This window comes from Primulina tabacum, chromosome 14, assembly GCF_025594145.1.
Source record: "Primulina tabacum isolate GXHZ01 chromosome 14, ASM2559414v2, whole genome shotgun sequence".
NCBI lineage: Eukaryota > Viridiplantae > Streptophyta > Magnoliopsida > Lamiales > Gesneriaceae > Primulina > Primulina tabacum.
In genome coordinates this window covers 5592820-5604137 of record NC_134563.1, presented here as the reverse complement: position 1 = coordinate 5604137, position 11318 = coordinate 5592820, and the positions used below count along the sequence as shown (strand labels likewise).

Below are 11318 nucleotides of genomic sequence, written 5' to 3'. Positions count from 1 at the left end.
ATATAATGAACCAATATAGTAAAAATATATGATTTGTTTTAAATAATAAATATTATATTTTACTCAAGAAAAAAGAAAATAAAGATATGTAAAATAGGTAAGTATCACAATTTTTTGTGTTTTATTTTTTGAATTGTGTCCAACTACATAAATTCAAGAAAAGAGGCCAAATAATCGACAAGTAAAGTATAAAAGTTTAACACATGAGTTGACACAAGATAAAATAATAAATATATTGGATAAACATTACCATTTTATACATACAAAATTTTTAAAAATTTAATTAATGAGCCGTGTAGCTTTATTGTTTGGCCTCTACATAATTTGATTAAATCCACAATGAACACAATAATCATATTTAATCATGTTTTCAATGGACCAATGTCCAATTTTTTTTTAAATGTCCATTGCACATACTATTTAAGTACATGCCTCAACAATATGAGATTAACGATTTTTTTTTTTTGGCCCCTGTGAGGATCGGGCCCTGAGGCGATGGCCTCTCTCGCCTCACTGGAGATACGGCCCTGATCCAATGATATATTTAATAATCTCGACAAACAATAAATATTTAAATTATAGTAAAAATAAGGGAAGGCAAGTGTATATGCAAGAATGTTTTGAAAAATTAAATAAAGGGCAAAACTACAAGGAATTTATGTAAAAATAATAATAAGTAAAGAGGAAACGCAGACGCTAAAACTAAATAACATAAAGATGTAACGAATGATCGAATGTTTTCTGTCTTATAAAAAATTATAATTTATGATAATAATACAACTCAAATTTTTAAACTATACAACGGTTAAAACTTAACATTTTTATCTGTTAAAATTATATTTTCAAACTAATAGTTTATTATATATTGGAACCACTAACGTGTCAACTTAAGAAAATTTATGCTAATATTTGGTCAGTACAAGTCTATGCCCTCTTTTGATTTCTATTATGTTAGGCAAAAAAAAAAAGCATATATAATTCCCCCAAAAAAAATATATTAAAAAATTCATATAACTTACTATACCTAACGCGGATTATGGTATGTAAATGTTTTCCAGACAGGTTTAATCTGTAGTCAAACTGATTAAGTTTCATAATTAATTATATTTAATTAACTAATATCTTATCATGAAAAAGCGTTTTCAAAGTCATGTTGCCCACTATAGTGGAAAGCGTCATTGTCGCATTAAGTGGTTTAAAACACGAGATCTATCTTTTTTTTTTGGGGTACGATTATCGAAAAGATATATTTAATTGGTTTGACTGAGTTTGGTAGCTGAAATTAAGCTTTCAGAATTCTAAACATATATTCTTCTAAAAATATATTGAATATATAATTATATTAAATACTATAATGATTAAAACTTGATTACGTTAATACTTAAAATTAATTACCTTTATTATTCCATAAACAAATCAACCTTCTCTCCATAATACAATACGATACCCTAGCGGCTAGTTAATATTGAATATTGTCAATTATAAACAAACTCAATGAGCAGCTCTAACATGACTAGCCTATAAATTAGACAAGAGAACTTATAGAAACGAGTTTTTTTCCTTAAAATTTCCCTTTAAATTATCGAAAATTCATATTTCTCTACTGTGAAAACTAAATAAACATCTTAGACCTTAACAATTGAAAATCCGACAAGTTGAATTATTTTCAGGATAATTCATAGATAAGTGATCAAAATGACCAGCGGACTAAACGATTAGAAACAAAACTCATTTTACTACAAGTCATATTTCAAACCAGCTAGACTAGTTCAGACTATGCTAACTAGATGTTGCATGATCGAGATAGATGACATAGGTACAACAACCGACAACATCCTGTTAGTATAGATAACGTCCGAACTAGTCTAGTCGGACTGAAATGTGACTCATAGAAAATAGAGTTTTCTTTCTAACCGTTTTTCCCTGATCGTTTTGATCACTAAGCGATATCATAAAAAAACTTCAGCTCGCCACATTTCCAGCTGATGCAAGGGGTGTTCGTGTACGAAAGAACTTATTTTGTTCGATAGATACCACAAATAATAAAAATATCAGAATAGGATGTAAAATAGTAAATTTGTGTTTTATCAAAATTAAGTGTTGTGTCAGATGTTACAACATCTCGGACAACATGCTGCGGAATATTATATTTTGTAACACAAATTGACTTTAAATAAATAGATGTACATGATTAAATTTGCACAAGTATAAATACTTGTGCGATGCCTCAGGGCAAAAATTAATCACTAGAAAACTTAATCGTTTACAAAAACCTATCACTAGTGATTCTCACTAAAATCAATTTCCTCAACAAGTTGAGAAAACAAATGCTTTCTAAAACAAATAACCAAAATAAAACTAAAACAAGAAAGCAAAACGTGTTGCTAAAAGGAGATCCACGAGAAATAGTTTTTCGGCCAACTTCTTCACAGATGTTGTCCGCAGATGTTCTCAACATTCACGGCAACACCCTATCACCACTCTTCAAAACATAGCACGTCTCTTGAATAAGGTTTTCTCTTAAATTCACGACGTGCAAAAGTGCAGACGATATGCAACCACAAAAACTTTCAAGCAAAGAGTGAAAAACACGATAGCAATAAATTGAAGAAGCCGCCCACGAAAAATACTCCACGAAAAACTCTACCACTAAAACTTCTCCACTAAAACTCTCTGAATTTCTCTTCGTCTCTCTTCTTTTGAATCTCCATCTCTTATATTTATAATTCACTGCATATCACAAGAAAATCTAAAAAATAAAAAAATCAAGAGTTAAATCAATAATATCATATCTTCAAGATCTTTATCATAAATATAATATCTAGAAAAGGCAAACCCATATTCCACATAATCTTATCAAGAATGAAAATAGATTTAAGGAAGATATTATATCACAATAAAATATTAACATAATTATCTAGAAAGGCAAAAACCATAATTAAATATTATACTCAATCAAATCAACAAGGAAAAAATAATATTAGGAAAATCAATTTAATATGGAAATTATATTTTCCTTCAATCTCCCCCTTTTTACCTTTCTGAACAAAATCAAATCAAACTCAATTTCTCAGTTGAACTCCAGTTAACTCCCCCTTAATATAAGAAGTTTTCTTCTCCTGAATAAAATCAAGTTGGTACGGGTGTTGTTCGTTGTGTTGGCAACACCTGAGACAACACATGCAAAAATCATTAACAGTTAATTAAAACAGAAACACATCAGGGAAGCAGAACCTTAACAGAGCAGAACATTAAAAAAGAAATCAAGCAAAGGTATCAGATAGATGGTATCATTTGATCCTTTCAATTCACAGTCCCTTGAGTTTGAGTCGCATCTTCTCCCCCTTTTTGTCCAGAATGGACATCTACCTCCATAGTCCAGACGATAGTCAGAAACTAAGTTCTCAGTAGGAGGCAAGATCAGTTTTAGTTCGTAATTACTATCCAAAATTACTGAGATAATTGCGTCAAAAATAATTTCAAAAAAATTTCCAGAATTGAAACCCACATCGATTTAACACCACTGAACCATAAAAAATCACACATATTCAATTTTTCGTAAAATCTGGATTTTCAACGAATTTTCTCTGTTGAAATACTCATACCTCATGACACAACAATATTCACAATGTTATGTTTATGCATGACCTAATTATGCCTAATAACAGAATGTAACAGAAATGAAAACATGAAAACAAATATGAGATATGTTCACAAATGAAGTGTTTTCAAAAATATTGGCAACATCTTCTGACAACACGTCCAATTTCAAAATATATTTCGTTCTTTCTGCACACTTAAAGACTTATCAACTTTCTGATCATAGAAGTGGTAGCTCCCACACTAGAAGAACGGTCTTCTTTAGGGACTCCTCTAGGTAGCTTTTTTCCATTTTCTTCTATTTTTGCCCTCTGTATTAAATTCAGAAGAGGTAGCTCCCACACTAAAAGCACAGTCTTCATTGGACTCTTTTAGGTAGCTTTTTCCCATCTTTTCTTCTGATATAGAGCACATGCATAATTGATTTTTCTTTTTATTCAATCTTTTCAAGTCACTTTTCGTATGAGACAAAGTCATGGAGTACATGATCATCCTTCAACTACTTTGTGATTTAATCAGATTATTAATCATATCCAAGTGTGTTAAGTTTAGATAGAACAAGAAATTGTAAGTGCACCAGAAGATTGTACATCATTGTGATAACACATCATATAACAGTATGAATGTAATGCAGAATGCCAAAATCCTAAAAATGCATATGCATGTTAGGTGTTGTCCGAGATGTTGTAACATCTGGGACAACATCTATGAATGATCAGGCAGAACACATGCTGAGAGATTTCCTAAGGTTGGAGAATCTCTCTAAATCTAATGCTTTTGTGAATATGCCAGTCAATTGGTTATTTGTACCAACAAATTCAATCCGAATCAATCCTATTTCTACTAAATTTCGAATAATGTGATGTCTAATGTCAATGTGTTTTGTTCGAGATTGTTGTACTGGAATTTTTGAAATATTGATTGCACTAGAATTATCACAGTACACAACTAAAGTTTCACTTTTAAGTCCATAGTCATCTATCATTTGATTCATCCACAAAAAATGAGTGCGCAACCACTTCCTGCTGCCACATATTCGGATTCAGCAGTTGAAAGTGACACAAAAAGATGTCATCATGCATTTGTTTTATTTGTAAATCCAAAAAAGAAACTTAATTCACCAACCATGCTCATTTCAAATGTAGATGACATGCACTCAACAAAATTATCAGCATACTTTTGAGATGAGGAACCAAAGATTATATTATCAACATAGACTTGACAAATAAGAATCTCACCTTCAGATTTCTGAATAAAAAGAGTTTTGTCTACCTCACCTCGTTTGAAGCCAATTTCCAGTAGATATTCACTCAATCTGTGAGTATAAGGAGCTCATGCAAATAAGTCCAGCCATCTTTCGGTAATCCACTTTTTCTTTCTTTCGAGTTTGGACACCTTCATGCATACTTCCAATTATTTGAGATGATGGATGATTTTTCTGAATTTTACTTGGAATATTCTGCCCATCATTTACTGCGTCATCATCGTTATTCGTTTCGTCCTCAGCTTCAGTGACTTCAGTGTCACGTGTTGTGCTAGGTGTAGCAACATCTGGGGCAACACCTGCATTTTCCAGTATGATCGGGTTTTCCAGAAGATCATCAACGTCATCCTTCTTGAGATCTGCACAATCATAAAAAACAACATTAATTAATTCCATAATAGTCCTTGTTTGTAAATTAAACATGCGGTAAGCTCGATTATTAGTTGCGTATCCCAAAAACAAACACTTATCACTCTTTGAATCAAATTTTGCAAGTTGATCCATGTCATTCAAAACATAGCACACACAACCAAAAACATGAAAATATTTAAGGTTAGACTTCTTTCCCATAATTATCTCATGCGATGTCATAGTCGAACCACTTCTCAAATACGCCCTATTTGAAATATGACATGCGGTGTTAAGGGCTTCTGCCCAAAAACGCTTTGAAATGCACTTTGAAGTCAGCATCACCCTTGCCATTTCTTGAAGTGTTCTATTCTTACGTTCGGCTATCCCATTTTGTTGTGGTTTCTTTGGAGCAGAAAATTCATGTGAAATACCTTTATTGTCACAAAAAGATGAGAATGAGGAGTTTTCAAATTCCTTACCATGGTCAGTCATTATCCTTCTCACCTTCAAATTATGAAAGTTTGTAATCCTTGTGACCAACTTTTTAAACACATTGAAAGTGTCTGATTTCTTCGTAATGAAACTTATCCATGAAAACCGTGAGAAATCATCAACACAAACAAATGCATACTTCTTACCTCCAAAACCTTTCCACTTCCACAGGACCCATAAGATCCATATGTAGCAATTCGAGGCAAAGTAGTTGTCCCAAAGTAGGGCAACATGTGATGTGACACGCGAGTTTGCTTACCATTTTGACAGTCTCCACAAACATATGGTGTACTAGATGATAGGTTAGGCATACCTCGTACGACATCGTACTTACTCAAATTCTTCAGGGTTTTGAAACTAGCATGTACAAATTTTTGATGCCATAGGTCGAGTTCACTAACTTCTGCATGTTTGCATGAAAGTTCTTCACCTATTTTGTAGCAATTGTCCGAAGACTTTGTACATGTCATAATGCACAAGTTAGTTTCAGTCAAACACTTCACACGTATGTTTATCAAACTCGACATGCAAATTATCATCACACAGTTGCTTATGCTTATCAAATTCAAATTTAATCCTTCAACATGAAGCACATTGTGGAGCTTTGGTAGTCCTTCAACATTTAATGTTCCCTTTCCAACAATCCTTTCTTTAGCTCCCCCTCCATAGTTTACTGTACCACCTTTTTGATCAACATAATCAATGAGATATTCTCGTAATCTTGTCATATGGCGAGAGCTTCCACTATCAAAGTACCAATGACCTGCAGTGTTAGTTTTTAAAGAGGTATAGACAATATTACAGTGAGTTTTTACCTTTGGTACCCAAATTTGTCTTACTGTAGGTCGATGGTTGGAGATAGTTGCGGGAAATGTTGGACAACATTCGGGGCAACATCCGATTAGTCTTTCGATTCCAGCAGTCATTCCTGAGTTTAAAACAGTAGGGCCTGATATGACCAGGCTTAAAACAGTAATGGTATACATACCTGTGTTTCTTCTTAGGAATGGGTGCAGCAGGTTGTCTTTTTGATTGAGAGCTTTTGATTGGTGACTTGGATTGTGGTTGTGGAGATGTATCAGCTTTTCCTTTCACAAAAACAGTAGACTTGGAAGATTCACCTATTTCAAACACACTGTCTTTGAAGCCTAAGCCTTTCTTGTCATCTCTTCCCATCAAAAGTATGGATTCAAGCTTGGATGTGCTTGAATTGAATTTGGACAAAGTTTCTGTTGCCTTGTGAAGCTCTTCTTTGGTCTTGCCAAGTTCTAAGTCTTTTTTGCTCAAAATTACTTCAAGTTTGGCAACCACGGCTTTTAGATCGACGTTCTCCTTCGTAAGAGTTGAATTTAGCTTGTTTCTTTTGGTCCAATCTTCAAATAGCTCTTCATAAAGTTTTTGAACACTCTCAAGAGTGATTTCTTCATCATCTTCTAATTCATCATCTCCACTTGAATTTCAGAAGCTGTAGATTTCAGACAGATTGATTTTTCGCAGATGTTGCGGCCAGGTTTGGCAAGACCTAGGGCAACACTTAAAGGATTCACCTGCAGGCAGTGTCTTTCTGTCAACAGTGCATTCAAGGAGGTGTGGTTATCTTCATCATTGGATTTCTCCTCCTCATCAGATTCTTCATCGCTTAAGGAAACATTGTAGCCTTTGTTCTTGCGTAATATGTTGGCACATTCATTGGCATAGTGACCGAAACCTTGGCACTCTCTACACTGCACCGAATCATACTTCCTTGCATTAGATTGTCCCTTGCCATCATTCCATGGTTGAAATTGTTGCTAGGCAGGAAACCTTTGTGGCCTTTCAAGAGGTGGAAGACTTGGAAATTTCGATGGTTTTGCATCCTTCTTCTTGTCTCGGATTCTTTTCAAGTAATCACCGAATTTCTTTGTGATAAAGGAGATAGAGTCTTCGCAAAGATCAGAATTATTGACTTTTTGGGAAATTTGAATGAATTCATTGTATGAGTCATTCGAGGCTTGTAGCAATTGTCTTCTCCTTGTTCCTTCTTTTGCATGTCCAAGTTCATTTCGAAGGTACGAAGTGAACTAATAAGATCTTCCAAAGGCATTTGAGAAGTGTCCTTAGCCTCATCTATTGCGCAGATTTTTATGTTGAATCTTTCGGGCAGGGAGCGAAGAACTTTGCTAACCAAACGTTCATTGGAGATAGGGTCTCCAAGGCTGAACGTCTCATTAGCCATTTCCCGTAGGCGTCGATCATAGTCTAGTATGTTTTCAGATTCTTCCATCCTCATCATCTCAAATTTGGAAGTGAGCATCCTTAATCTGGTTCGTCGCACACTTTCAGAACCTTCACAGTGTCTTTGGAGGATATCCCATGCACTTTTAGCAGAAGTACAGTTTGTGATCAAACTGAACATATTCACGTCAACAGACGTAAAGATAGCATTTAAGGCCTTTGAATTGTAGTTCGAACTTTGCACTTCATCAGTAGTCCAGTCAGTTTCAGGTTTTGGCAAGCTGTCACCATCTCGGTCTGTCATGCTTGGTGAAGTCCATCCATTGATGACACGCTGCCATGCCCGTTCATCTATGGATTTTATGTAGTATCTGATTTTGACCTTCCATAGGCTGTAATTGGTACCATCTAGGACTGGTGGTCGAAGTGCTTGCGCTTGCAAGTGAGGTGTCCATTTGATTTATTTTCTGTCAAACAAAACAAAAACCAGAATCAGCACTTAGTATATCAAGAGTATGCTCTGATACCACTTGAAAGAACTTATTTTGTTCGACAGATACCACAAATAATAAAAATATCAGAATAGGATGTAAAATAGTAAATTTGTGTTTTATCAGAATTAAGTGTTGTGCCAGATGTTACAACATCTCGGACAACATGCAGCGGAATATTATATTTTGTAACACAAATTGACTTTAAATAAATAGATGTACATGATTAAATTTGCACAAGTATAAATACTTGTGCGGTGCCTCAGGGCAAAAATTAATCACTAGAAAACTTAATCGTTTACAAAAACCTATCACTAGTGATTCTCACTAAAATCAATTTCCTCAACAAGTTGAGAAAACAAATGCTTTTTAAAACAAATAACCAGAATAAAACTAAAACAAGAAAGCAAAACGTCTTGCTAAAAGAAGATCCACGAGAAATAGTTTTCGGCCAACTTCTTCACAGATGTTGTCCGCAGATGTTCTCAACATTCACGGCAACACCCTATCACTACTCTTCAAAACATAGCACGTCTCTTGAATAAGGTTTTCTCTTAAATTCACGACGTGCAAAAGTGCACACGATATGCAACCACGAAAACTTTCAAGCAAAGAGTGAAAAACACGATAGCAATAAATTGAAGAAGTCGCCCACGAAAAATACTCCACAAAAAACTCCACCACTAAAACTCTCTGAATTTCTCTTCGTCTCTCTTCTTTTGAATCTCCATCTCTTATATTTATAATTCACTGCATCTCACAAGAAAATCTAAAAATTAAAGAAATCAAGAGTTAAATCAATAATATCATATCTTCAAGATCTTTATCATAAATATAATATCTAGAAAAGGCAAACTCAATATTCCACATAATCTTATCAAGAACTGAAATTAAATTTAAGGTAGATATTATATCACAATAAAATCTTAACATAATTATCTAGAAAGACAAAACCATAATTAAATATTATACTGAATCAAATCAACAAAGAAAAGATAATATAAGGAAATCAATTTAATATGGAAATTATATTTTCCTTCAGTGTAAAATTTATAAAAAGTTAAGGTCTAAGATGTATATTTAATTTTGACATGAGAGAAGTGTATATTTTCGATATTTCAAGAGATTTGGTACAAAAACTCTTTTAGAAACAGATGCTATGTCTACTACTGATGTTATTCACCAGCCGTCGCCTTTTGCAATGGATGCTCCCATTGTCTCTTCCATTAAAACAGCAGGGCGAGCACATCTGGAAGTTGTACTCAGCATTGTCCCCGTGAAGCAAATTATGCTGCGCATGAACTAGTTCAAAAGGTTCACTACTTAGAGAGAATTTTAAGTTTCAGAACGCAATTTCATTATTTCAAAAGTTATCATACATAACCTTATGATGCTGGACGAGTGAAGATTTGGGCTTTTCAACAATGACAGACTTGAATTACACGTATTTTGTACAGTTCACAGCCCCACTTTTTTTAAAATTGGACCACATAAACATGTAAAAGCCAATTTGATTAAAAATTGGACTCCAAACCTAAAACATGTAAAAGCCCAACTTAACATAAGCAGGCAGGAAACCAGAACATCGCAATGCGTGCAAATTTAAGTATTTCTCATAGAACTCTGCAGTTTCTACACAATCCTGAACAAGAAATGGTGACTACTATTTTTCCATATAAATCTCCGTGACTCTACGGTCATATCGAAACATCGTAAATCTCTGGAGTGACATAAACAACGACCGGAAGGAAACCGTGTTTATACGCTTATTGGAACACTTGTTAAGTCATTTGTGGCCTATGAAAAAGAAATGTTATTCAGAGAGCAACAATGTAAAAGAAGTGTTCGATGCAGTCCTTCCTTCAGTGGACAGACCTGGAAAAAGAACGTGTAGCACATATTGTTGGAGTATCATTTTCTCGCACTCAAGACGAAGCGAAAGTTTAAAATTTTAGTTTTGACATTCAAAACGTTCTTTGGGCGTCGTATGATTTAAATTATTCATAAAGTATTTAGATACGATTTATCTTTGCATATTTAACATCGGCTCCAACTATTTCGGTTTTTAAGCGGTAATAATTCTTCTTGTAAATTCATACGTATGGATTTTTCACTTTCTTCGATCGTCAAATCAAATCCACGATCAAAAACTTTGTTTCTCGTACAAATCGTACTAGAGATCTAATTGAAGTTTGCAACGAGATTTGATCGCTAGAGTTTTAGAAAATCGGCGGAGTTGCGGCGGCGTCAGGACGGCAGGTGCGGCGGTGGGTGGCCAAAATTTTTTTTCCGTAATATGGGGTGGCCAGAAATATTAAGGGGAGAGAGAAAATTTTGTGAACCAAAATTCGTGCAAAAGTTATGTTTTTTTTATATAACACTTAATGAAATATTTATAAGTTTTAATTCATGATAAAATCAGGAATCTTACTTGAATCATGATGCTATAATTCCATCATTTAAAATTCTCATGTATTATTTTATTTTTTTGAAAATATCATTCAAAGTCAACTATTGATAATAGACACACATATATACATATATAAAATTAGATAATCATATTCAATTTCTTAATTAAATATTCATTAATTGATCATTTATACATTCCTTTAGAATATTCCATGAGAATCTTGTATATACTGGTATATAGTAGTCATCGGTAATAATAATATTATTTAATTAATATATTCTAAATTTACTAAATAAATAATTGTGAATTCATTTTAACATCGATCGACGATCAGATAATGTATATGTGTCGATGGTACAAACCCCATTCATATAATGAATAATGAAAATTTCGAAGGACAATTTTTCATTGATCTATTTTTGGCAGTTGCCAGTTTTGTAAACATGCAATTCCATTATCTTCACTTAATTAGCAATTAAGCTAACTTCCACAATTT

At 33.6% G+C, this 11318-nt stretch overlaps 1 protein-coding gene across 1 annotated transcript; it reads right to left on the bottom strand.

The window, feature by feature from the left end:
- Positions 1–4906: 4906 nt before the first annotated feature.
- Positions 4907–8225, bottom strand: LOC142523718 (uncharacterized). The gene is made up of 6 exons (XM_075627450.1): positions 7599–8225; positions 7280–7497; positions 6696–7157; positions 5854–6064; positions 5329–5719; positions 4907–5223 (listed from the first exon to the last, which is right to left on the bottom strand). The coding sequence occupies exons 1-6, from the start codon at positions 8223–8225 to the stop codon at positions 4907–4909; spliced, it is 2226 nt and encodes a 741-aa protein (XP_075483565.1).
- Positions 8226–11318: the final 3093 nt, after the last annotated feature.

Bases quoted from the DNA above. Each gene is read 5' to 3' on its own strand.
- LOC142523718 (XM_075627450.1), bottom strand. From the start codon at position 8,225: ATGACAGACCGAGATGGTGACAGCTTGCCAAAACCTGAAACTGACTGG. The intron at 6,065-6,695 runs GTATGTATACCA...TGTACATGCTAG, and splicing joins ATTCCTAAGAAGAAACACAG to TTTCAAAACCCTGAAGAATT. The intron at 5,720-5,853 runs GTAAGAAGTATG...CATAATTTGAAG, and splicing joins GAAGTGGAAAGGTTTTGGAG to GTGAGAAGGATAATGACTGA.